General features: G+C 50.5%; 1 protein-coding gene across 1 annotated transcript; it reads right to left on the bottom strand.

The window, feature by feature from the left end:
• Positions 1-13,399: 13,399 nt before the first annotated feature.
• Positions 13,400-23,861, bottom strand: LOC141725883 (uncharacterized). The gene is given in 3 exon segments (XM_074530046.1): positions 13,400-13,966; positions 13,968-14,577; positions 23,753-23,861. Coding segments are annotated over 2 exon segments (798 nt in total). The 5' UTR covers positions 14,441-14,577; positions 23,753-23,861; the 3' UTR covers positions 13,400-13,641.
• Between the last annotated feature and the right edge of the window lie 1,695 nt (positions 23,862-25,556).

Genomic DNA, 25,556 nt, shown 5'->3' with positions numbered 1-25,556 from the left:
TGTTCCCGGGTCCCAGTCCAGAGCAGGTTCGAGATGGTCACAGGAACAGGAGAGGAGAAACAGTCCAGGAAGGAATGTGGACTGTTTAGCTAGAACTAGCTAATAAGAAGAGGCCAAAGCAGAGCGGAAGCAAGAGAAGAAAAGGGAGCAAGCAAAGCAGCAAGCTGAAGCAAGAAGTGAAAAACAGCCCTATGTACTCCTCATCTCTGTGTCCCTGATTAGAGAAACCCAAACAAAACTTCCACTCTTCAGAGCCAGTCTTAAAGGCACAGAACGGATGAATGGGGATACAAGCATCATAACGTCACCCCAGGACAACCCTCAATTGGTATCTTTTATTGGGTGCAACATGATTTATGGAAGGCACAGTAAAAGCAAATATTTCTTGGTCTTGCTCAGCCAGTGTGAAGAAACAATCTTTCAAACCAATGACAACTATTTGCCATTCCTTTGGAATCACTGTAGGTGTAAGAAGGCCTGGTTGTAAAGCTCCCACTGTTGCCATTACAGCATTTATCTGCCGTAAATCATGTAAAAGTCTCCATTTTCATGATTTCTTTTTATTACAAAAACAGGGGTATTCCAGGAGCTCAATAATTCTTCAGTATGTCCCGCTTGCAATTGTTCTGTGACTAATTCCTGCAGGGCAGTAAGCTTTTCGGTAGTAAGGTGCCACTGGTCAACCCAGACAGGTTTATCTGTCAACCATGTCAGGGCCACAACTGGACATTCATTGCCCTGCATCACAGTGGCCCCTTTTAAAAATCCGTAGTAATTTTGACACCCCATTGAGATAAACAATCTCGTCCCCACAAACTTTGAGTTGCATCGGCAACATAGGGTCTAATGTTAGCTTGTTGGCCATCAGGATGTCTCCCATTAATTACAATGGCTAACAAAGCACCTGTTGTGGCACCACCCAACCCCAGAAGTCCAAAACTTGCATAAGCAAGAGGCCACGATTGAAGCCAGCAAAGTCACGAGAGTATTCTGACATCTGCGCCAGTATCAATCAAAACTGCTACTGATATGGTTCCTGGATGACATCCACTGGCTGTCACAGACATCTTTTGTGAAAAATCCTTTCTTGGGATTTTTCTCTTCTCTGAGAAACTGTGGCCTCAGCAACAAAGTGTAAACAATGGTTATCTGTTGCTGTGGAATGTAACAGGTGGATCCGTGATTGGTCTCCTGGGGATGTTTGGATTTACTGACCACTCCCGGCACAGCTGGGTCTCGCTCTCTGCTGAGACAGAGACCTTTGTTATTCATTCTTTTCTATTCTGACCTTAGCTAGCCTTCTGAGAACTTTTCCTTCTATTTCTTTTTAGTGTAGTTATAATGTAGAACATATATATCAAAAAATAATAAATCAAGCCTTCTGAACATGAGGTCAACATTCTCACCTCTCTCTTCACCTCCAAACCCTTGTGACCACTGTCACAATTGGTGAACCCCGAGTGACTGAGGAGGAAAATATCATCAATTGGTAACCCCTGGTCTGAAGAGCAAATCATCACTTGATGAGATCCCAGAGGAGCATTTCCATTATTTTAATTAAAGCACTCATGCCAATTCTCTGAGCTTGCGCCAAAATTGAGGGATCCCACCTTGCCTGTAAATCTGGGTTAGCAAAAGGCCCAGTGCCCAGTAAGGCATCAACACCCACAGCATGAGGAGGGTTGTGTTGAGGCAACTGCATATTTGTTAGAGCTGTGCACTCAGCCACTTGCCTCCAAGTGTCTTGAAATACACTGTATTGTACTGGCTGGAATAAAATTGTAGAAAGATACATGATGTCATAAGGTGCAAGGATAACTGCATTAATTACATTTATTAATTGCATTATCTCTGAGGAATTAATACCATACTGAGCCACCTTTGACTGGAGATCTTGCACAACCTTCCAGGCAAAGATGCAATGACTATCATCCTGCCCTGTTCCAGGAGGTGCTTTAAAACCTGGAAAAGCCATAGGATTATCACAGGCAACATTTGCATTAGCACCGTTCTCCTGAGGTATTCTTGGAGCACCTAATTTTCTATCATGTCCCAATTCTTTTCTTCAGCTGCTTTCTTCCTAACAAATTCCCAAAACTCCTGAGGCTGTCAAGGAAGCCCAGGTACTTGACATGGGGGCAAAGTCCATCGCGCAGTAAGGCTAGAGGTATTAGAAGGTGAACTGTCAACAGTTCCCTGCCCCAACTCAGGTGTTACTGTGGGCAACTCACCACTTGATTTGCTGTTGCTGTCACTGTCAGGTAACAGAGGATACAACCTTGCAGATTGTTCATGCAGCTCAGAGGGGAGTGAGGGGGCAGATGGCTGGACTAGAGCAGAGGGAAGCAGGGGTGCAGACGGCTGGGTTTCTCTCTCTGCTAAAGGTATTTCAGCTACCTGGTGCAGCGGTGTAGTGTATTCAGCACCATCAGGAGCTGCTGTGCAGTTTGCCCAGAAGCCTTGGCAGCTTTCCCAGAAGCTTTGGCATCCAGCCCAGAAACTCTGGCAACTTTCCCGGAAGCTTTGGTAGCCTGCCTGGTAACTTGCATTGCACCTGCACTTTCTTCAAGGACAGATTCACCAAGTTCCCCATCAGAGGCCCCTTCTGCCTCATCTCCCTCATCAGTTTCTGTTATCAACCCCGATTCTTCGTCCGTGTCCTGCTCTGCTTTTTCTCACTCTGTTTTCCATGCCTTTAATGCCTCAAAAAGTGATCCCCAGGTAACAGCTGGATCAAAAACAGTTTAATTGCCCACTCAGATGACTTCCCACAGTCTATCCACAAATTTTTTCCACGCTTTAGCACTAAATGCTGTGTCAGGATCACTGCCAAAATCCTGTGATTTAGCCCACAGCAATTGACTATGAAGGGCATAGTCTAAACTATTAATTCCCTTATTTCTTAACAAAACTTTCCATGTAGCCAAAACAGTCTCTTCTTCATTAGATAAATTATCTCCCATTATTACTACTTGGTGGCTCACCTACTTCCAAGTGTCTTGATAGGAGAAAATCAGGTCTGGGCTTCCCTGTGGTTTCCACCTGCCATTCTCAGCTGTACCAACGCAGCCTCCCCCACTACATCCCAGTGAGTCACGTTTGCCAGTTGCTAAGACCCCGTATGGGTCCAGACCAAGGATGTTCTTAAGGGTGTTGAATTACGTCGGGGTCACCAGAGGACACTGTCAAGGCAGTCATGACACAAAGCAGAGATCACAAGCAGTCTCAGATGGCAACTCTTTATTTTTGAAAATGGTGGACCTTTTATACATTTTTAATTGTTTATACTTCTTCTACCCTAACTATTGGCCACAATAAATCAACATAACATCATTGCTGAAAAGTTACAATGACTTCAACTAACTTTCTAAAATTACTTCATCCAGCTGCAAAGTTCTCTTCTTTTTCAATTCCACACTTCTCTTGGTCTCCTTGGCTACAGCCCTGGAGAGAGCTCCTTATCAACTTCTTGCTTCTTACCTTTCTTCTCACTCCTTTAGCTAACAGGCCCGCTGTTAGCCCCTTCCACACACAGGCATTTGCTATACCAGCCCCCACAGCTTCATAAGTAACGGTTGCCCAATGCTGAAGGTACACAGGTGATTACATGCCTCTATCATTTACAGCAGGGTGGGTTCCTCCTTAGACATGGACTTCAGAAGTTTTTTACACTTGTCATTAGCATTTTCAACAGCTAATTTTGAAAGCAGCACCTCTCTGGCAATGTCATTCTCTATTTGTCTTTTAAGAGCTTGTTTCAAGCAGCCCCATATAAGGCTCAGCTGGTCCTTGCTTTACATAAGTAAATACTTTTTGGGGGGTCACAGCATAGGCAACCTTTAAAAATGTGCTATGCACAGCTTCAGTAATACCCTCAAGGGCCTCACTAGGAATGTGGGTTTGCCCAACAGGGTCTGAGTGGGTTCCCTCTCCGGCCAGGTGGTCAGTCATGAGGGCTGCAATATTCTGGTTTGCATGTCCCACAAATTTCACAAGCAAGGCTTCTAACTCCTTTTTCTACTGAGCATTTGTGGAGGCCGGTGGGCCTACAGAACAAAGGCCATTATAGTCCTTTGGACAGACAGACAGACCCCAAGTTGGAGAAATCTCTCCTGTTCAGGGCAACTGAGCAGACCCTCTTCCAAGATGCTTTGTTGTATATGCAAATGTACCCAGTTCTACCTTCCTGGTTGGACTGTTGCCCTCTCCCTCCCTTTTTCCTTATATTTATATGTCCTTGAATGTTCTCCCTTCCCTGCATATCCATTGGCCCTATATTGCCTCAGTGTCCCACCCCCTTTACCCTATTGGCTGCCACCTCTTGTCTCCCCTCTGTACCGCCCTCAGCCCTCAGCCCATTGGCTCTGATGCTCTAATCCGCTCCCCCTTGTCCCTTGTATTTAAACCCAGACCTCCCACTGTACTTTTTGTCTTTGTCCCTGGACTCCTTTGTGTATGGCTGGAATAAACCTCCTCCTTTGACCTCCATAGATAGGCCCTTCCCACTTCTTTGTTGTTGATGATTCCACAAGAGAAGTGTGTGCTGCAGGGATTCTGTGTTTGCGTGCCTGTGCCACTGAGCAGCTTCATTACTGGAGACACTTCTGGAAGGTCACAGCTCTGCTGCCTCTCACTCCACGACCAATGGGTTTGCGGCTTGTGACAGCTGGCAGCCTGAACAAGGACCTCTTCAGAGCATTCTTGGAGGTGTCTTCAGTAGCTTGTTTGCTACTCAAATTAAGCCATGTTTGGAGCAGCCAGTTCCCAGAGGAGACTCCTAAGTTTTATTGGGGAAATCCCACAGGCAACTGTCAACCTTCTTGAGGTAATAAGATCAGTTGGAGCTGACAGAGCACCTGGAGAGCTTTTGTTGACCCACTGTCTTGTGAGTAATATATTTGGGGGTAACCCTGTTTTGTCTTTCCTTTGCCTTCTTTTCCTCTTGGATGTTGGGAGGAAGTGTGGGGATGGGAGCCAAACTGACCCACCCACAGAGGGAAGTTTATACCCAAGTTTATACAAGTTAACGGAATCCTTGCTGGGGAAAAGTTTCATTTTTCAATGGGAGATTTAAAATCTTTTCTTTATTGGTTGTTCAAGTATTTTTCTGATGTTATGAAGGAATCCATTCTAATGAGTTCTGGGACCATACAGGGAAAAGGTTCTACGTTCTTCGAGTTAAAGGGAATCTTTCAGTGGGGAAATTTTATCCTTTGGCCTTATTGTTACATCTGTAGAAAATGTTGGGAAGCATTCGGGACCCCAGTTTAACACCCCTTCTCCCCATTCCTCCCCTCACATCCCTAAACCGTCTTCCCTACCTCAGGGAATCCTGCCAGCAGGCGCAGGGTTGCTACCATCTCCCTGACATCTCCCAGTCTCCTCTGTCCCCTCTCCAGGGCAGCACTGGCCATGCTGCCTTGGGCTCTCCCCTAACCCTCTTACCAATGTCCACATACCCAGTTCTACCATCCCCTGTTTTTCTCCCAGATGATGCCAGGAATGTTGTCCACCCTGCCATCTTGTCTTCTCCCTCTCCAAGTTTTCCTGCCCTTTCTCCACAAAATGGTGCTGACCCCACAAAGGCAATGGCCATTTTGTCACCTCCCTGTCCTGCCCAAAATGACCCCTCCGACCCTCCTCCCACTTTCTCTATTCCCGTCATCGTGCCCTGCCCCTCCCCTTCTGTGTCGGGAAGTGTGTCCATGTCAGGACTTCCCTTCTCTATCAGGAATCCCCTCCCCATTGTGCACACCATCCCTACCCCCTCCTCTCTTGGTTCCTCCCCTGATAGTCCCTACCCTTTCTATTCCCACAATACTGGAGCCAGAAGTGGTGATGACAGTGACCAGAAGGAGGCCATATTGGCTTCCACAGCTGCCCACAAACAGGCAGATTCTGGCTGCCCCAAGAGGCCTCATGCAGTCATCAAGCACCCTCCATCCTCCTCGGATGATGAGAGTAGGGATTCTGCAGACCTGGATTCTGGTCCTGAGTCTGAGGATCACTGGGCCAAGCTGCAGAGGGAAGCTACCTGGGAGGGCTCAGAGGTCGCCAAAGAGATTGTGGGCCTGTCAATTATATGTAAACACAGAAGAAGGGTGACTGCAATCAATTCCTGGGAGCCGATCCCCTATGGAGAATTGAAAGAGCTCTGCAAAGTGGCTAAGGAATACGGTTGGGGGTTGCATTTCTTAAAAACTTTCTGGAAGCCACCTTCTCTTCCCGTGTCTTGGTCATGCATGAAAATAAAAATATAATGAACTGCCTACTCTTCCCGTGTCAAAATCTGTCCTTATGAACGGGTTTTGTGATTGTTTGTGGATTTGATCTCAGGGTGCAAAAAACTGACATGGCACAGGGGGATTTGCAGTGATAATCAAAACAAATGCACCTTTGTTGAATAACCACAGCCAAATGCATTGGGGAGGAATTGGAGAAAAAAGGGAAAAAGAATGAAAAGAGGGAGGAAGAGTAAGGAAGGTATACAGCTACCAAACATAGAACAGTGAAGTCCTTTGATGTCCAGCCGATGGAGTTCACCAGGTCAGGTTTAGGGAGATCTTGAAATCTCTAGCTAACTCAGAGGTTTTTATTATGATAACTCTATTGGAAATTGCAAGGATGGCGGGGGGGGAAAACAGATACATGAAATAATAGATGTAGCAGGTAGTCCATGTTCTCAGCAGTGAGAGCCATTGTCTTCTTGGTCCAGTGGTCACAACCTGCAGGCAAACATCTCGCTTTGTTCAGCTTGCCACCCCCACACATCTCTCCCGGGTTGGGGATTTCATTCCCAGTCCTTGGAAGGAGGAGTGGGGCCTTTTCACATGTCTTGGTCTTTGATGGAGAGGCTCCTTACAATCTCAGTCTGTCTGTCACGGCGGTTGTAAAACAGGTGAGGGACCACCCAAGACTCAGGAGAAGTCCAGCCACGCCGAGAGCTAGGACAGATTTTAAGGTTATTGCTGCAAACAGGCAAGATGCCCCTTTCCTCTTTCATTGGGCTCAGTGTAGCATACAGCAAACAACACCTGTGAACAATAGCTTAGCACTGTGCTCAGGTCTTGCAGTCGTTGGCATGTAATTTTCTCCAACAGGGCCAGAAACTTCAGACAAGGGTCTTTTCTTCAGAGCTCCCCAATGACAATCGTGAGGCAGATGAGAGAAACTTTGGACAGAGTCTCATACCCCGGTCGAGTACATGCTGTGGGAGAGGCAGTAAAAAAGGCATCTCAAATCACTGGCGGACACATATTCAAAAGATGCCAACAAATCAAATTTAACCCTTGAACAAATGGCAGGAGAAGGTGACTTCCAGAAGCCACAAGACCAAGCAAAGGATTTACAAGAAGCTGCACTCAATGACATCGTCACTGCTGCAAAGACATCCCTGCTCCTCACTCTTGATGACACCCTACATACACAGAGTGTCACTAACATCAAACAAGGGCAAGTGAAATTTTCATAAAATTTGTAGACAGACTTAAAGTTGCACTTGAGAGACAAATAAAAAGCCCAGACGCCAGGAAGGAAGTTCCAAATAAAATGGCCTTGGCAAAGGCAAATAAATGCAAAACAATATTAAGAGCTCTTCCCTTCGACCCAGAACCTACAATCTACCAGATGGGTGAGGCCTGCGCCAATTTTCTTCCACTGAACACACTGTGGCAAAGGCAATCTCTAAGGGAGAGGGCCTTTTTAACATCCCAAAATGCTGCAAAATGTCTTAATTGTGGGGAACTGGGCCATTTTTTGAAGGACTGTCCAGAACACAAAATGCCTAAAGACCAGCAGGCACCAAAGAGGTGCCATTCACCACATTGTATGGATTGCAACAGATATTCTAACAGCCGTTCTCAGTTTTGTTATCACCTGCAGCCTCACCACCACCAGCACCATTATCAGCCAAAAAACTTCCAACAGACTGCAGGGCGGCCCTGTGTGAAGACAGCAAATGGAAAGCTGTTTCACTCTACCCTCCCCACTATTCCAGAGGTCCAATATGTGGGAAATTCCCGTAGAGCTCTTCATACTCCAAACAGCAGACCAGAGTCACCAAGGCTTTCCAGCAAGTTCAGGTCAGGACCTGACGCCAACTGGTGAGCGCTCTGTCCGTACAATTTGATGACTCTGCCTTCTATCATATTCCCACCAGAAAATATAGACCCCTAGAGGACCTGAGGGATGTGCTGGTAATAGGTAACTGTATTCATGGACCAAATGAAATACGTGTTGTAGCAGAAGTACAAACTGTTGGGCCAATTGTCGAAATCACAGTCACTGTCTGCTGCACAAAACCACCACACTTCCTGCACAGAGAGACTGTGATCGCCCAAGCCTTTTTATTGCCATTAGACATAGACAGTATCCCAGAGCACCCAATGGCATTCTGAGTTGAAATCCTGGGCCAAGACAGACCCCTATAGAGGTTGGCCTGTCGAATAAAGGTAATAACATCTACCTACAAGGGATGATGGACACAGGGGCCAATGTTACTATCATTACACAACCTACATGGTCCCCGAACCAGGAGCTGACTCCTGTCACTGGAGTCATCTCCCCCATTGTCTCCATGAGGAGCAAGCATACTATCACAATAGAAGGACCAGAGGGCCAAACTGCCACCATCAGGCCATTTGTAGTCAGGGCACCCATCACCCTGTGGGCCAGGGACCTGTTGTCCCAATGGGGAGCTTGACTTGATAGTCCACCTCCATCCCAGGATTTCTAGTTGGGCCCATTGCAGAGGGCACCACCCCACGACTCACCTGGAAGACTGACACCCCACCGTGGGTGAATATATGGCCCCTCTCAACAGAGAAATTACATACCCTTGAGCTCCTCCTGGAGGAGCAGCTCTCCAAGGGACACATCGTACCTACCAACAGCCCTTGGAACTCCCCTGTCTTTGTTCTTAAAACACCTGGCAAGGACAGGTGGAGGCTCCTCCATGACCTTTGTAAAATTAACGAGGTCATTGTAGTCTGGCCTTCTCTCTCCCTTCATGCTTCCCCATGATTGGAGACTGGTGGTCATAGATATCAAAGGCCACTTTTTAAACATCCCTCTCTATCTCTGAGAAGCTCCCAGATTCGCTTTTTCCATTCCCTCCCTGAACAGGCACATCTGAACCGGCACCACTGGTGAATCCTCCCCCAAAGAATGAAAAACTCACCCTCTATACGCCAGTGGTACATGGCCCATGTCCTATCTTCCATCCAAAGGACCTTCCCAGATGCCATCATCCTACATTATATGGATGACATTCTCTCTTGGTTTGAAAAGACAGGTGTCTGCTAAGGAAGGCAGGAGCTTCCTGTGAAATGGAACATGTAAACTCCCTCCCTCTGAAATATTATAATTTTGAAATTAAAAAGCTCTCAAGCAAAGATATGGGAATAAGAATAACAGTTCTTTACTAGGAAAACTAAAATTACAAATGCAATAGTACAAACAAAAAACCCCACTGACAGAGTCAGAATATGACCTGACACCCAGTGGGTCACAGTGGTGGTAGCAGTCCTATTAAATGGCGGCTGCAGCAGTGCTCCTGGAGTGACAGGTGTGGTTCTGTTGAAGCAGAGATCTTGTAGAAGGGTGGAGTTTTCCTCTGAAGGTCCAGTGGTGGTGTAGATGGGCCTGGATTTCCCCTGGAAGTGCAGTGGAAAAGAAAGCTGCTCCTCTGGGAATCCAGTGGGAAAAGGCTGTCTCTCTTCTTGCAAATGTCAAATTATATCCAGGCAGGAGTGCTCGGCTCCTCCCTCAGGCCAGAGAATCTCACAATGGGATGATGAAATTTTTATCAGTCATGCAGTGACAATGGCCCAATAACAGAAGATATCTCCCAGAGGGGGAATTGAGGAGGTGATAAGGCAAACTTGTGAGAGGTGGTCTGAAGTTTCCCCCATTTACCTCACAACCGTCACAAGGACAGAGACCATGACCCTGAAGACCCTGGCTGGAGTTCTGGCCTGGTTGAGGTGGATGCTCACCAAGTGATTGTTTGCAGCTGTGCTTGCTGTGTCACCACAGTACAACTGCTTCGAGCAGGGGCTGAGAGGGAGCGGCTTGCTCTGTACACTTACACCTGCTTCACAATCCTCGCTCATCACAATGGCCCGTGAATTTCCCCACCTCTTGGCCAAATGAACTTTCTGAGGTAACTCCAGTGATCCCCCCATGGAAGATCCCGCATCAGCCTCACAACCGCTGTAAGGGAAGCCCCCTCCCAAGGACTGAGACCCTTAAAATTGTAACACAGGGGCGCTGGCCTGACTGAAGCGAGAGGTTTGCCAAGTGTTTCCTGCAGGTCTGTTCGCTGAGCCAAGACTGGTTTCCCATAGAAACCAATCCTGAAACAATGGGTCTGCTCACTGCTGAGATTTATTTGTCCTGTTTTGGAACATGGACTGTCTATACACATTTTCAATAGACTTATTCTACATTGTCTTTTATCTGTTGCCCCCTCGGAGGATGACTATAAAAGACCCCTGAGTTAACCAAAGAATTTGAGATTCTCTCCAACATGACAAGACAGATCTATTGGCTGGAGCACGAGGATTTTGTCTCTCCCTTGGTAGCTATTCCCACCCCCGTCTTTCTCTCTCTCCCTCTATCCTTTATCTCCTTTCTATTCCTTCTATCACATTTGCTATGGGCACTCAATAAAAGGTGCATTTGTTTTGATTAAGACCGAAATCCCCTCTGTGTTGTTTTTGCACTCTGAGATCAGTTAATGAACCATCACAACCCCACTTGTACGAGTGGATTGTGACATTAAATTGCCGTCACGGACAGGATTCCAACAGACAGATGGGTTTGCAGGGTTGGGTGTAGTTTGTAACAGGGGAAGGACGTTTCACTCCAGCTGCACCGAGCCCGACACCCCAATAGGGGTGAGCGGTTGTCTAGAAAGCAAGGGGGGTGACTTGAATTTGCCACAAACTGCACACGCCTAGGTGAAAAACACCCCCATACTCAATTGAGGGTTCTGTCTTTAGAATTTCACAAGAGATCTCTTTTTGCAAAAGAGGAAACTGTTTTTTGTGTATGTGTGAATCTGGACTGTCTGGAAAGGGAAGGGACTATTTGAAGTAACTGAGTAGAACCTCCCAGGCAGATTTAGTCTCTTCACCCACCCAGGGAATTGGGAAGGGAACAGAAACACAGCAAAGGCTGTGAGATTGTGTAACTTAAGTCTATACCTCCCTGTCGTGGTTTTGGTCCCTTCATAAAATGCCTGAAAAACTCAGCGCAAAAGTTGAAGCTGAATTTTATGCTCTACTAGCCAAACACAATGCCAAACCTTCTCCGGGAGGAGAAGAATGGGCACAAAGTAACTGACTTAATTTGGAAAATGTTATTGATAGATTGTATGTTCTTTACAACATGAAAAAAATTTAAACTGGGCAAAAATAAAACTATTCTCTGCTCAGTTTTGGGAGCTTGTCTCACAGCAGCTATAGAAACTCTCTTAAAGTGAAGAAGTGAGGAAAAAGCTCTAATGGACTGCCTTCAAAACCTAGCTGAAATTTGGCAAAAACAATTAAATTAAGAAAGAAATGAGATCCATCTGTTACGAGCTGCCCTTAGAGACGAACATGTTAAGAATTCACTGAATGCTGATTCCTCAACACAGGCAGAGGAAAAGAAACTCCTCACATTAAACAGATTTATCCCCATAAGGAACTAGAAGCAGTAAAACACTGTGGAGAAAACTGCTGCCCTCATTTGAGACTCCTGGTTAAAACAGAATATAATTATATTAATGATGAAGATTTTGAACCACATATCACAACTGAACAAATACCATTCAGCACTACCAAATTAGCTAAGCTGAAGAAAGAATACGGGCACCTTCCACAAGAATGGGAGACAGAATATGTCTTCTGAGTGTGCCTCAGTGGTGGAGATCAAATTAAATTAACTGAACAGGAGGCCAGTGGGTACTGGGGACATGGAGTTTTCTTAACAACAGGAGGTAAGTGTGACACATGGTCCCTGACACAATGTGCGGCTTTCTGGGCCGGGGGAATTAATACTTTGGAAAGGGGAGACTTTAGCTATAGTCAGTACCCTCGACCAGCTTTTGGAAAGCGCCTACAAAGCCACCTGCCTGCAAATGATTCATGGAATAAAAGTTGATTCCTGGTTTTCAGTCACCAATGCAATTACCTGTAAAACCTGAAATTATTACTTCTTTAATTCGAGGGCTTCCAGAACACCTAAACGTACAGCAGTTACTTTACAGAAAACCATAATGGCCTTGGGTCCCATAGAGAGACTAGGTAGATTCCTTGGTAACCCCACCGACCAAACTGGATCTACTGATTCTGGTTTCACTCCATACTCCATCCCCTCACAGCCCCCAGCTTCTCAATCTGATTCAGCTGCCGGTAGCCGTAAAGTTTGGACATGGAGTGAGGTTGCAGAAGATTAGATTAATTACAATAGACAATATGGACCTGTAAAAACCCTGGAGAAGAAATCAGAAAAAACAAATGGTGTTTGGTTTATCAGGGCACCTCACACTGAAAATTTAGAGAAGGGAAAACAGATCCCCGTGGCCTTGGGTCCAGCCAGGACCTCCTGCTCCATCCCCATGCTGATTTTCAGGGGGGGTCGTGTGTCCCCCAAGCCCCACTGTCACTCTGCCCCCACCTGGCTGCTCCCAGTAAACCTTCCCAGTTAAACACAGTCCAGTTTATGGGGGGCACTGGGGAGGGACCTGGGGGGACCCCGCAGGGGGCCGTGACTGGGCAGGGAGGGTGGGGGCCAGGTGGGGAACACTGGGTGCTGCGGGTCTGCTGGCAAGTGAGTCATCAGCCCTCTGATTGGCTGATTCCCGTTCATCACATTCTCTGATTGGCTGAGGAGTGGCATAGAAGATGAGAAGGAAAGGGTGAGATTCCACCCAGAGCACCAGGATGGGGACAACAGACCCAGCCTGGGCACAGGGACAGAATTTATTACCAACCAAATCACAGCAGCACAAGGAGAAGGGAAAGAAATCTCTCCAACACCTTCCCCCCACCCAATGGGGATCACCCAGAACAGGGGTTATTGACAATGGAGAGATGGGGACATCCGAGTTTAGATCAGAAGCCAATTTTATTGAGTATACCAGGGGTTTATATAGGGTTTAATTTGCATGGTAGTTATATGGGGCTCTATTTTTGGTAACAATTTCCCATTGGTTACACATTCTTCATGACATCTTGTCATCTGGTAACATTATCTTATCAAAATCTCACATGTTGCTTGGTTTATATAGGGTTTAATTTGCATGGTAGTTATATGGGGCTCTATTTTTGGTAACAATTTCCCATTGGTTACACATTCTTCATGACATCTTGTCATCTGGTAACATTATCTTATCAAAATCTCACATGTTGCTTGCTGCCCAGGGAGCCTTTATCTGTGTCTGTTTTTCCCACACTTTCTGCTCGCTCAGACCTAAGATAACAGGCCCCTTTATCAGTTCCTCTGTACTCTCTGTTTTATTCCCCATAAGGGGTCACCACAGATCTGCCCAACAACGGTCACTGGGGAACATCCAACAGGGATCCACCAATGGGGGATGGAGCTGGAGCAGCGCACAAAGCTCTTCCTGAACTCAGGGCACACACAGGGCTTCCCTTAGTGGTGCCTCCGTTGGTGTTGGGTCAAGGCTGAGCTCCTGGAGAAGCTCTTCCCACACTCCCCACACTCGTAGGGCCTCTCCCCGGTGTGGATGCGCCGGTGGGTGGTGAGGGTGAAGTTGCGCTTGAAGCCTTTCCCGCAGTCAGGGCAGCGGAAGGGCCTCTCCTCGGTGTGAATCTGCTCATGTTTGACGAGATCGGAGCTGACGTGAAACTTCTTCCCACACTCAGGACACTTGTAGGGCTTCTCCCCGGTGTGTTTGCGCTGGTGTGTTCTCAGGGTGGAGCTCCACCCAAAGCTCTTCCCACATTCCAAGCAGGTGTTCCCCTGTGTGGATCACCTGGTGCCTCATCAGAACAGAGCACTGCCTGAAACTCTTCCCACATTTCCCACATTCGTAGGGCTTTTCGCCAGTGTGGATCATTTGGTGCCGAATCAGTTGGGAGCTCTGGCTGAAACTCTTCCCACATTCCCCACACTCGTAGGGCCGTTCCCCAGTGTGGATCCTCTGGTGCCGGATCAGGTCAGAGCAGTCTCTGAAGCTCTTCCCACACTCCCCACACTCAAAGGGCCGTTCTCCAGTGTGGCTCTCCTGGTGCCGGATCAGGGTTGAGCTCCGGCTGAAACACTTTCCACATTCCCCACACTCGTAGGGCTTTTCCCCACTGTGGATCCTCTGGTGCTGGATCAGGTTGGAATCAGGGAGTTCCACCTGAAGCCCTTCCCACATTCCAAGCACTTGTGGGGCTTCTCCCTGCCATGAGGCTTCTCCACCAGCTCTGAGCTCTGGCTGCATCTCTGGCCGCCTTCCTGGCTCAGGGGGGCTCCTTCCTCCCCACAGCTCCCTGGGCTGGGTTTGCAGCCCCTCCTCGTGCGAAATCTCCACGGCTTTTCCTCCTCCTCCATCCACACGCGCCCTGGGAATGAAAAATCCTGGTTTGGGGAAAAAAAACAAGATGAGAGTGCCTTGGGCTGGTGGTTCCTCTATGCCTGAGTCACTGGGAACCTTTTCTCTGTAAGAACCTCCGAAACACCATGATTCAGCACAAAAATCCTGCAATCTTCAAGACACAGATAAAAAACTCTGCAAACATCAAGATTCAGCCAAAACCACCTCCAAAATACAAAGATTCAGAACCCACAAAAAAACTGTAACACCGACATATTAGCCCAATCAAGCTCAGAAACACCAAGATTCAGCCCCCGTGAAAATCATGGATCCTCCTCCCCGGATATCGGCTGCATGTGAGGGGGCAACACTCCGAGAGCTGGGGCTAGAGGCTGCAGATACAGAGAGAGGTGGAACCTTGCGGTGCTTCCTGTTTCTGCTTTTCCTCCTGTGTCTCCACTCTTCCTCACACTCCTCTTCCTCCTGCTATTCCTCCTTCTCCTGCACAATCCCACCTTCTCCTCCCACATGCATCATTTGACCATTTTGTTCCTCAACCCTGCTTCTCCTTCCCTTCTCCTCCTGCCCCAGGCCCAGCACACACTGCTGGTTCCCTCTTCCCCCCAAACCCACAGCATCCCACGGCAGGGGCAGGGATGGAGCTGGGGCAGGTCGGGCTGGGGCAGCGCTGGGCTCTCGGCCGCTCCCGCCCGCACTCGGTCCCCACTGCAGCTGCTCCCGCCAGGACAGTGCGGGGGGACCCGGCCTTGGCTCTGCCCCACTCCCACCTCCCCAACTCCCCCTCGCATTTGGACAACAGGGCATGGATGGTGTTGGTGGGCTGCAAAGGGATTGCGTGAAGGGGAGTGTGCAGCAATATGGATAAGGCAAGAAGCCGCAGGAGGAATTTATGTGGTAAGAAAAAGAAAAGAGGAGGAAGAGAAAAATAGTGAGGATTTGGATGTTTTTCAGCAGGGTCTACGCCACAAAACTTGTCAGCTGATCATTTATATCCCCGGTTTCCAGGAGAGGAAAACAAGGAGGTCAGGGTTTCAGGGGGTTTCTCTGTGGGGGGCAGCGGCAGCACCGGGCGCAGAGCTGCGGCACCGGGAGCACGGGCTGGGGGCATGTGGGGAGCTGCGGGGCCGGGCCGGGGCTGTGGGGCAGCCGGGGCTCAGCGCCGGGCGCTGCCTGACCCCACCAGCCCCGGGCAGGGCCGGCAGCGGCCCCCGGCCCCCAGGAGGCTGCGGGACGCCCCGGCCACTGCCCGGCCCCGTGCAGCTGCCGGCCCTGCCCGCCGGGGGGCGCCTTTGGACACTGCGGCAGGACAGGGAGCGGCTCTGGGCTACGGGCTGGGGAGGGCACCCTGAGCACAGGGAGGAGGAGCAAGGAACACCTGGGAAATGTCGATTATAAGGCAAGGATCAAGATATTCTTTGGGTCGCTGGAAAACAAATGATTTTGCAGAAAGCTCAGCAGCTGTCAGAGGATGAGCACCCACAGGCACTGAGGGGGCTGCAGGAGGGGCACAAGAAGGCCCTGCAGCACTTGGGCACAAAGGCACAGCAGGTGAGTGCAAGAAGGGAGCAGCAAAAGGCCAAGCTGAAGGCAAAGGCCAGGGCACAGTTCCTACAGCCCCTGAGGGATCAACCCCAGGGCCCAAGGGGGCCCCAGCACCCAGGGCACAGGCTCAGCCACAAGCACCTGGCAGAGGCATTGCCCTCCTCGGCAGGGGAGAGCCCACCCAAACAGCCCCTGGCAAGGAACCAGGGCTCCAGCTGCAGGGCACAAGGACACTGCAAGCACAGACAGCAGCACCCTCAGCACCAGCAAGTCCACCCCTTGATGGACATGGATTGCCAGGGCTGTCACAGCTCCCATCACACCAGGGACCCTCCACACTGCAGCCCTTGAGAACATTCAGGGTGGGTCTGCATTGAGAGGAGGCATTTCCTGATGGACACAGGGGCCTCTCAATCCACCCTGAATCTCAGACCCAAGGGGCGGATAATGCCAAAAATGTCTTGGATTATTCAGGGAAAGTGGGAAAGATGTGTGATTTTATTCAGCCACTATTAGCAGATGTGGGAGATGGGTATGAAATGCATGAGTTTTGATTTGCTCCTAATTGTTATAATGATTTATTGCAAAGGGATTTGATCACTAAACAAAGAACACAAATTAATATTATAAAAGGTGATACAAAGGCCAGTTCAGTTGTACCTCTGTGTCAAATATCTGGCCAGGCCTATGCTGAAGTGAACCCAGAAGTGTGGGCAGCCCCAGGGAAATAGCGAAAACCAGATATGGAGTGTCTCCAAAGCTCTCTGAAGCAACCAGGACAAGTGGCATCTAAAAGCAACATCCTGTTACAGGGGAGGGAAGGAAGGGCAATCAGACACAGCGCAGGTCACCGCCCCATGCTCAGCTCAACCCACGCAGCTGTGGGTGCCTGTGAGAGCCTGGCACTGAAATGCCCTGAGCAGGAAGGCTTCAATATCTTCTGCTGACACCACGGCACCTAACAGGGGGGCAAAAGGAATTCTGAAAAGCTGGAAGGCCATCAGAACAAATCCTACAACACCATGAACCAGCCCCTGAGTACCCGAACCAATTCATATCAGGAGCCACAGAACCCATTTCTCATTTCCATGGCATCATTAGATTACAAGCTGTCCTCGGAATAACCAACCAGACAGCTCCAGCTCCTGACCTTCCTGCTGACCAATCCACTGAAATGAGGAACACAACACTAAACCATAGGATGGGATCAGATCATCAGTTAGCAGAAAAAGGAGGAGTTTGTGGAAAATTTAAAGACTCAAACTGCTGTTGGCAATTAGATGACAAACGAAAAGTGCTGAACAGATAACAAAGGAAACAAGAAAGCAGCTCATGTTGTGGCCCAAACATGGAAAGGATGGGAATGGGACACGGTTTCATGGCTCCCTGGCTCCATGGGTTAAACAAGTGATGTTTCTCCTCTCATGTGCTACAGCAACTCTCAACTTTGTACCATGCTCCACACCTTGAGGGTGCAGCTCATTCAGCAGGTGAGTGAGGGGATGCAGGTGGCAGCCAGGCCTCCTGATCCAGAAATGGCTACAGAAGGACAGGGAATGAGGGCACTGAGAATAATCCCAAAACCAAAGAGGACCCAGGAAGAAAAATCAGAGTCAATGAGTGAATCTGCCTGGAGATAGGGTCAGGGACTTGTAGATAAGGAAGTAATGGGAGAAACCATCAGCTTTAGAAAATGTTAGAAATTGACACACAAAGCTCCTCAAAGTCCTGCTGAATTCCTGAACTTCCAGAAGAACAAAGACTTAACAGAGCAGTGAATATCGGCTGTTCTACAAAAGTGGGGATGCACATTAACGAGGACACCGGATCGGGAGATCTGAACCTTCCAAGCACCTCAGCCAGTGGGCAAAGGGAGATGAGGCCGGGAAAATGAGGAGACAAAGGAGGCTGTGAACTACAACAGTGGCAGAGACCGCACAGCAAATGCCCCGCGGCCTCTCCCTCTGCTCAGCAATAAAGTCACTTTTACAGGACTCCTCTGTCTCCTCTGCGCACAGAAACCTCCGGCCACGGCAATTTCCCCGCACAGCCCCGGGCACGGGGCAGCCCCCTCTGTCCCAGCCACAGCAACCGGGCCGAGCCAGCGCTGCTCCGGCAGCGGCTCCTGCCGAGGCAGCGGCCGCAAGGAGACCGCGGGCAGGGGATGCCCGAGAGAGGCCCCGAGCCCCTGGAAGCCCCTGCAGAGCCATGGAAGCGGCTCCTGGCGGCTCCTGTGAGCCCGGGGGGATCCCGCTGGAGCAGCCCGTTCCCGAGGGATGTGTCCCGTGGGAGGGACCCCAGGCTGGAGGAGGACGAGGATTCCTGTCCCTGAGGGGAGGCTGTGACAGGACCGGGCTGTGACCCCCCATCCCCTGCGCCTCTGGCTGGGGAGAAGGGAGGGAATGCGGGACAGAGTTAAACCCGGGAAGGAGAGAGAAGTGGGGGGGGATATTTTCGTAGGAATTATTTCAGTTCTCATTCTCTTGCCCTGCCATGTTTGAGAATAAATTCAATTAGTTTCCCCAAGTCAAGTGTGAGAGGAATGATGGATTTTGTCCTTACAAACAGGCTGTGGGTTTGCTGGTAGATCAAACCAGCACTGAGAGATAAAAGAAACAATGGAAAAGATTCCACTGATTGATGAATGGGAAAAGATAGTTGCTTTCACAAACAAAATTTAGGTTTGCTGATAAATGAAACTGAACACTGAAAGATGAAAGAAACACTGAGGGAAAACCCTAAATTCCATAAGAATTAAAAATTAAAAGGGAGGTTGTACATCAGAGGGAAATCTTAAGTATCGGGAGTAGAGGGAAATCTGAACCTCTCAACTACCTCAGCCAATGGGGAAAGAGAGAAGGGAAACGCGGCCGGGAAACTGGGATAAAAAGGGAGACTGCGTCCTCCAAAACTTGGAGAGACCCCAGGTGAATGCCCCATGGCCTCTCTCTTTATTCGAATAAAGTAAAAGGATTCCTCTGTCTCCTTTTTGGACATAAACCTCTGAGGTTTGTGGATTAATTCTCCTGACAAGTGCGTTGTGCCCGTCACCAGTGATTGAACTGTCCCACCCTCACCCAGACCCTCGAGCCTTTCCTTACGTGCTCTGTTTCCTGCCCAGGGGCAGGAGGGAAGTGACAGAGAAGTTTTGGCCTCTCTCCAGCATCCCCTGCTCCGGCCTGGGCTCCTGCCGGGGCTGCAGGCGGGTCCCGGCTCCGTCCCGCACTCACCCCAGCTCCCAGCGCCCTCAGGTCCCGGTCACGCCGAGCTCCCGGCGGTTCGGGGCAGCAGCAGCGGCTCCTTGGCCTCCTGCCCGGGCCGGGGCCAGCGCCGGGGCCGCTCCTCAGCAGCGGCTGCCGGGAAATGCCGGAGTTCGGAGAAAGGGAGGCGGGGCCGTCCCAGGTGCACAGCCCGCCCCTCACCGCGATTGGCTGATCCTGCCGTCACTCCTCGAGCTCGCGCGGTGATTGGTGGGAGCGGGGCCAAGCACGGCCCCTGCTGCCGCCCTGAGGGCGGCCTTGGCTCGGCAGAGCCGCTATTAACGAAGTGTTCGTGCGGTCCCGGGAGCGGTCGCAGTGGCAGATGCCCGGTGAGGCGACGGCGGAGCTCGGAGGCAGCCCCAGGGCAGCCTCCGGGCACGGGGCAGGGCCCTCTGTCCCAACCACAGGAACCGGGCCGAGCCAGCGCTGCTCCGGCAGCGGCTCCTGCCGAGGCAGCGGCCGCAAGGAGACCGCGGGCAGCGGCTCCCGCAGCGCCCTCACGCCAGCGGCAACACGGGCCGGACACGGCACAACGAACCCGCCGGGAACCCCCCTGAACCCCCATTCCTGGGCACTGGGACACCCCTGAATCTCCATTTCCGGAACTGGGATTCCCCTACACCCCGTTATCTGGGACTGGGACTCCCGTACAGCCCCGTCAGAGTTCTGGGAGCCCCCTGCCCCCCCTTTTTCGGGGATCCTGCACCACCCTGACACCTACCCCAAAGACAACGGATGCTGCCCCAGAGCCTGACCCTGCCCCACAGCCCACCTCAGCTATAAACTACCCAGATTGGATGGGGGTTCTGGTGAGGGAGAGATACGCGAGATGAACCAGATGCTGAAGGAGCACATTTCTCAAGCTCATGAGAAGCCCTCCCAGTGCCTCAAAGAGGGAGAGTCTAATAGTGCAGCAATGCAACCCACAGATGTTACAACTGTCCGGGTTCCTGCTGAACTGCAAAGGCAGTCACAGCCAGCAGCAGTTGCCCCTGTAGAAACAAGGAGATCTAAGATGAAAGCAGAGCACCCAGATAAGGGAAAGCCCTCACAACCCTCAGGAGATCCAGAGGTTGAGATCGTCACCGAGTCCCTGACGTATGAAAATCTCTAAAATCTGCACAAAGGCATTGCATGATGGGGATGTGAGACTTACACAACCTGGCTACTTTGGGTCTGGGACCTTATAAGTACAGGTGTCCTGTACTACATGGTGGTGAGGCAAGGAATTTGCGACCCTTGACCCAGGACTCAGGTATCAATCAGATTTTTGTAAGGGAGCCAGGGTCCCTTTCCCTCTAGGAGCGGCTTTTAATGAGTGCCAGAGAGAGGTTTGTCCACAGGGAGAGCATGCAGGAGCACCACCATAGAATGTGCTGGAAGACCCTTGAGGAAGGCATCCAACAGCTGAGAGATGTGGCAGTATTGGAGGTACTCTTTGGGAGGGATGGACAGCATGATAATGACCCCAACAAGGTCAGATGCACAGGGCAGATGTTGTGGAGTCTAGCAAATCTGGGGCCATCTCAATACACCACCTTTATTGCAACGATTAATGCCGACACCAACCGAGAGACAGTGGGCTCTGTTGCCAACAAGCTTAGAAATTATGAGAGTATGATCAATGGCCCAATGCTGGCTCATGTCTCTGCTGTGATTAAAAATCTCAAAGAGGAGATGAGGGAAGAGGTGAGGTGTCACAGACATATTTTATGAAAAATCCTTTCCTTAGGATTTTTTCCTCCTGAGAAGCCAAGAGGCCTTAGGAACAAAATGCAAACAATAATTATCTGCTGCTGTGGAATTACCAGCTGGATCTGTGACTGGTCTCATGTTGTTGTTTCTAATTAATGGCCAATCACAGTCCAGCTGTCTGGACTGTCTTGGTCAGTCACAAGCCTTTGTTACTCATTCTTTTTCTATTCTTAGCTAGCCTTCTGATGAAATCCTTTCTTCTATTCTTTTAGTATAGTTTTAACATAATATATATCATAAAATAATAAATCAAACCTTCTGAAACATGGAGCCAACATTCTCGTCTCTTCCCTCATTCTGGGACCTCTGTGAACACCGTCACAGTGAGGAGCAACAGTTCCCATATGGCACCAGTGCAAGTCACAGGCCCCAAAGTCAGAGCCCAATGTTCCCCAGCTAGACAGAGAGGGTACCCGCCAGGGGCTGACTTGTGCTTCTCCCTGCGTGACCATGGGGAAGACATGGGAAGGTGGGATGGAAAACCCACTTCTGTCCTGGCAGCACGGGTGCGTCAATTCAAGGAGGGAAACACTAATCGAGGGAACTCCAGTAAAGTGAAGGAAGCCTCAACCTCCCATGACCAAGCTGCTGAGTATGATCTGTCAGATCCCCTTGAACGAACCTCCACCATGTATGCCCAGGAAAGAATTAAAACATGGACTAGAGGGGCCCTGCCTCTAGCCAGGAAGAGGCACGGCCAAACTGGATCTTTTAGACAGTGTGGATCTGATGGCCTGGCACATCAAAGCCACAAAAATGTGATGCCTCAGTTGATACTGGTGCGCAGTGTACCCTGATACCATCGGGATATGTGGGGGCAGAACCTGTTTCCATTGCCGGGGTGACAGGGGGATCCCAGCAATTGACCCCGTTGGGAGCTGAGGTGAGCCTGACTGGGAAAGAGTGGCAGAAACATCCTATTGTGACCGGCCCAGAGGCCCCGTGTATTCTGGGCATAGACTTCCTCCCGAATGGCTTTACAAAGACCCAGAAAGACTCAAGTGAGCTTTTGGCATAGCTGCTGTAGAGACAGAGAACATTAAGCAATTGAACACTTTGCCTGGACTATCACAAATCCATCTGCAGTAGGACTTCTGAGGGTGGAAGAGCGAGTGCCAATTGCCACCTTGACGGTGCACCGCTGGCAGTCCTGGACGAATTGGGATGCCATGATCCCCATCCACAAAATGATCCGTGAGCTGGAGAGCCAAGGGGTGCTCAGCAAAACCCACTCACCCTTCAACAGCCCCATCTGGCCTGTGTGCAAGTCTCACAGAGAATGGAGATTGACTGTGGACTATCATGGCTTGAATGAAGTGACTCCACCACTGAGCGCTGCTGTGCCAGACATGCTGGAACTCCACTACGAGCTGGAGTCCAGGGCAGTGAAATGGTATGCCACCATTGGCATTGCCAATGCATTTTTCTCCATTCCTCTGGCAGCAGAATGCAGGCCTCAGTTTGCTTCCACCTGGCGGGGCATGCAGTACACCTGGAACCAACTGCCCCAGGGGTGGAAGCACAGCCCCACCATCTGCCATGGACTGATCCAGACTGCACTAGAAAGGGGTGAGGCTCCAGAGCACTTGTAGTACATCGATGACATCATTGTGTGGGAGAACACAGCAATGGAAGTGTTTGAGAATGGAGAGAGGATCATCCAGATTCTGCTGGAAGCCAGCTTCACCGTCAAGAAGAGCAAAATCAAGGGACCTGCCCAAAAGATCCAGTTCCTGGAGTAAAGTGGCAAGATGGAAGGTGTCAGATTCCCACTGATGTCATCAACAAGATCACAGCAATGTCTCCACCAACCAGCAAGAAGGAAACATAAGCTTTCCTCCCTGCCATGAGGCTTCTCCACCAGCTCTGAGCTCTGGCTGGATCTCTGGCCGCCTTCCTGACTCAGGGGGGCTCTTTCCTCCCCACAGCTCCCTGGGCTGGGTTTGAAGCCCCTCCACGTGTGGGATCTCTGGGGCTTTTCCACCTCTTCCATTTAGCCACAGCTTGAGAATGACAAACCCTGGTTTGGGGGAAACCAAGGTGGGAGTGCCTTGGAGTAGAAGCTCCTCCTGGCCAGGTCCATCTCTGGATCTCAGCAGTAGTCTTGTGTCCATGAAAATCTCCACAATATCAAGATTCAGCCCAACGGTTTCAGGGGCTCCCCCTTCTCCAGCGTCCTGCTTAGGGATGATCCAGGGGCTTTTGGGGGTCCATGGGGTCCCTTCTACCCTGATGCTCTGCTTTGAGATCCCAGGGATCCCAGGGGTCCCTCCTCTCCAGGCTCCCCCCCTTTCCAGTCTGCCGGGGTCCCCCAGCTCTGAGATAGCCCCTCTCTGCTCTCCCCAGTCTGGGGGTCCCAGGGGTTCCCCTCCTCTGCTCACCCGGGGATCCCCAGGACCAATGTCCTCCCCTGCCCATACTGGGCAATGGCTACGTGGGCCCCCAAAGATCCCCCAAGGGGCTCAGCTTTGCGGTCCTGCAAGATCCAAACTTATGAACACAGAGAGAAAAACCTCCCAGGGACACCAGATGATATCTGGGGTTAATTCCACAATCTGTGAGCTCCAAACACACCCCAACAAAAAAACCCTCTCAGGGACCCCCCCGATAGATTTGGGACGGGCTCCCCCTCCCCGCTCACCTGCAGGACGACCTGGAGGCGATGGTTCCGCACCCGCGGCCACAGGGGGCACTGGAACCTCCTGTTCCTCCTGTTCCTGCTCCTGCTCCCGCTCTTCCTGCTCCTCCTTTTCCTCTCTCCCTCCTCCTCCTCCTCCTCATTCCTAAACCCACCTCCTCCCCAGTTCCTGCCTTCTGTGTATTTAGAGTGGAGAACCTTGCCAGCATTTAGAACCAGAACAGAGATCCCAGATGGAACAAGGCTTGCTGCTTTTAGTCAGAAGTATCAGTGACTAATGGTCACGTTTCCTTTGGTTTGGTGCCGTCCTTGTTCCTCCTCAGTGTTCAGGCTGGGCTGTGGGGTGTCCTTGTTTGCTGCATTTTCCGAGTTCCTCTTGCACCCTTCGGGCCATGGGCTGTGCCCTGGGAGGGTTCTTTGTGCTCCTTTGTGACACAGGAGAACCTTCCAGGCGGTTTCTGTGTGAGCTGCTGCTGGGATGTCACAGGAACAGCGCCACGTCCCCGTGGTGTTCCCGTTGCTGTGGGACACGGAGGCCTCAGTGCCCAGAGTGGCTCTGGGCTCGCTGCCGGAGGATCCTCCTGCCCGAGGCATTCTCAGCAGCCAGCCCAGCCCTGACGGGTGTCCTTCTGTGCTTGCAGGGCTACAGGCTGCAGACGTGTACAGCACAGCCAAAATGATGCAGCACGTGGCTGCTGCAGTTTGCACTGTGTACTCTGTGGCTTATTCGGGGTATTTTTTAACCCATTTGGCACGTAAGTCGAGGTTTTCCTTTGCTGCAGCATCTGTGGCTTTGGGCTTGCTATGTGCTTTCTGTTCTTCCTCCGGAGCTGAGTTGACTTTGGAACCAAATTGCCATGAAGACACCATTGCTTTGGGAGCACTCCTGCCAGCAGCTGCAGCTGGAAAAGGGGGTGTCTGCAGCCAGCGGGGCGTGCACAGCATCTGCAATGAGCCCTGGGGGGTTCTGTTCCCTTAAGCAGGGAGTCTGTGCCAGCAGAGCCTGGAACTCCCTCCCTTTGCTGCTCCAGCCAAGAACTGACCCAGCCCAGTATTTTGTGCTGTTCTCTTGCTTGCTGTGGGAAGGGACTGTGGCTCCTGGAGGGATGCTGTGAAAGCAAAATGCTCTCTCGGGGTTGCCTTGCTCCGTGGCATTTCCCACCACTGGCAGTTTTTCTCCTAACAGCATCTGGTTCATGTCTCCCGTTTCAGGGCACCTCATGTCTACATTCCGAGCAGCTCCTCCTTCGGTGAGTGGGAAAGGAACCTTTGGTACTTGGAATTGTGCAGCAAGGTGTGAGCTCGGCATGTGGCAGCCGAGTGCCAGCCTGGGAGGCTGAAGGAAAGTTCCTGTCAGTGTCTTTGCAGGAGCAGCAGCAAAGGAATTCTCATCAGTTTTCTCCTTTTCTGCTGAAGAGCTTTTGAAGAGCTGCAGGTCTGGTTTTGCAGGCAGAGGATTTCTTGCTGGCTTTAGCCATGGTGGAATATTGAATTCCCAACAATAAGTGGCAATGTTGACTTTAGCCCATTGTTAGTTGGAACAGCTCTGAACCCAATTTCTGCTTAGTGCAGCTGGATGTGCAGCTGAGGATAAATAAGGTGATAACTGAGATAGAACTTCCCGTCCCTCACGCTGCTGTCTGTCCACAGGGCCCAAAAGCAGCACCAGCACCTCCTGGGTCTCCCTGTGCTTCCAAAGAGGAGGCCAAAGAGGAGGAAGACAGCAGTGAGCTTCCCGCTGCTCCAGGGGACGATGGTGAACTTCCCTCAGTGCCGGGAGATGACAGTGAACTTCCCGCTGCTCTGG

Source organism: Zonotrichia albicollis, chromosome 31, assembly GCF_047830755.1.
Source record: "Zonotrichia albicollis isolate bZonAlb1 chromosome 31, bZonAlb1.hap1, whole genome shotgun sequence".
In the NCBI taxonomy this organism is placed as follows: Eukaryota; Metazoa; Chordata; class Aves; order Passeriformes; family Passerellidae; genus Zonotrichia; species Zonotrichia albicollis.
This window is presented reverse-complemented; position numbering and strand designations above follow the sequence as displayed.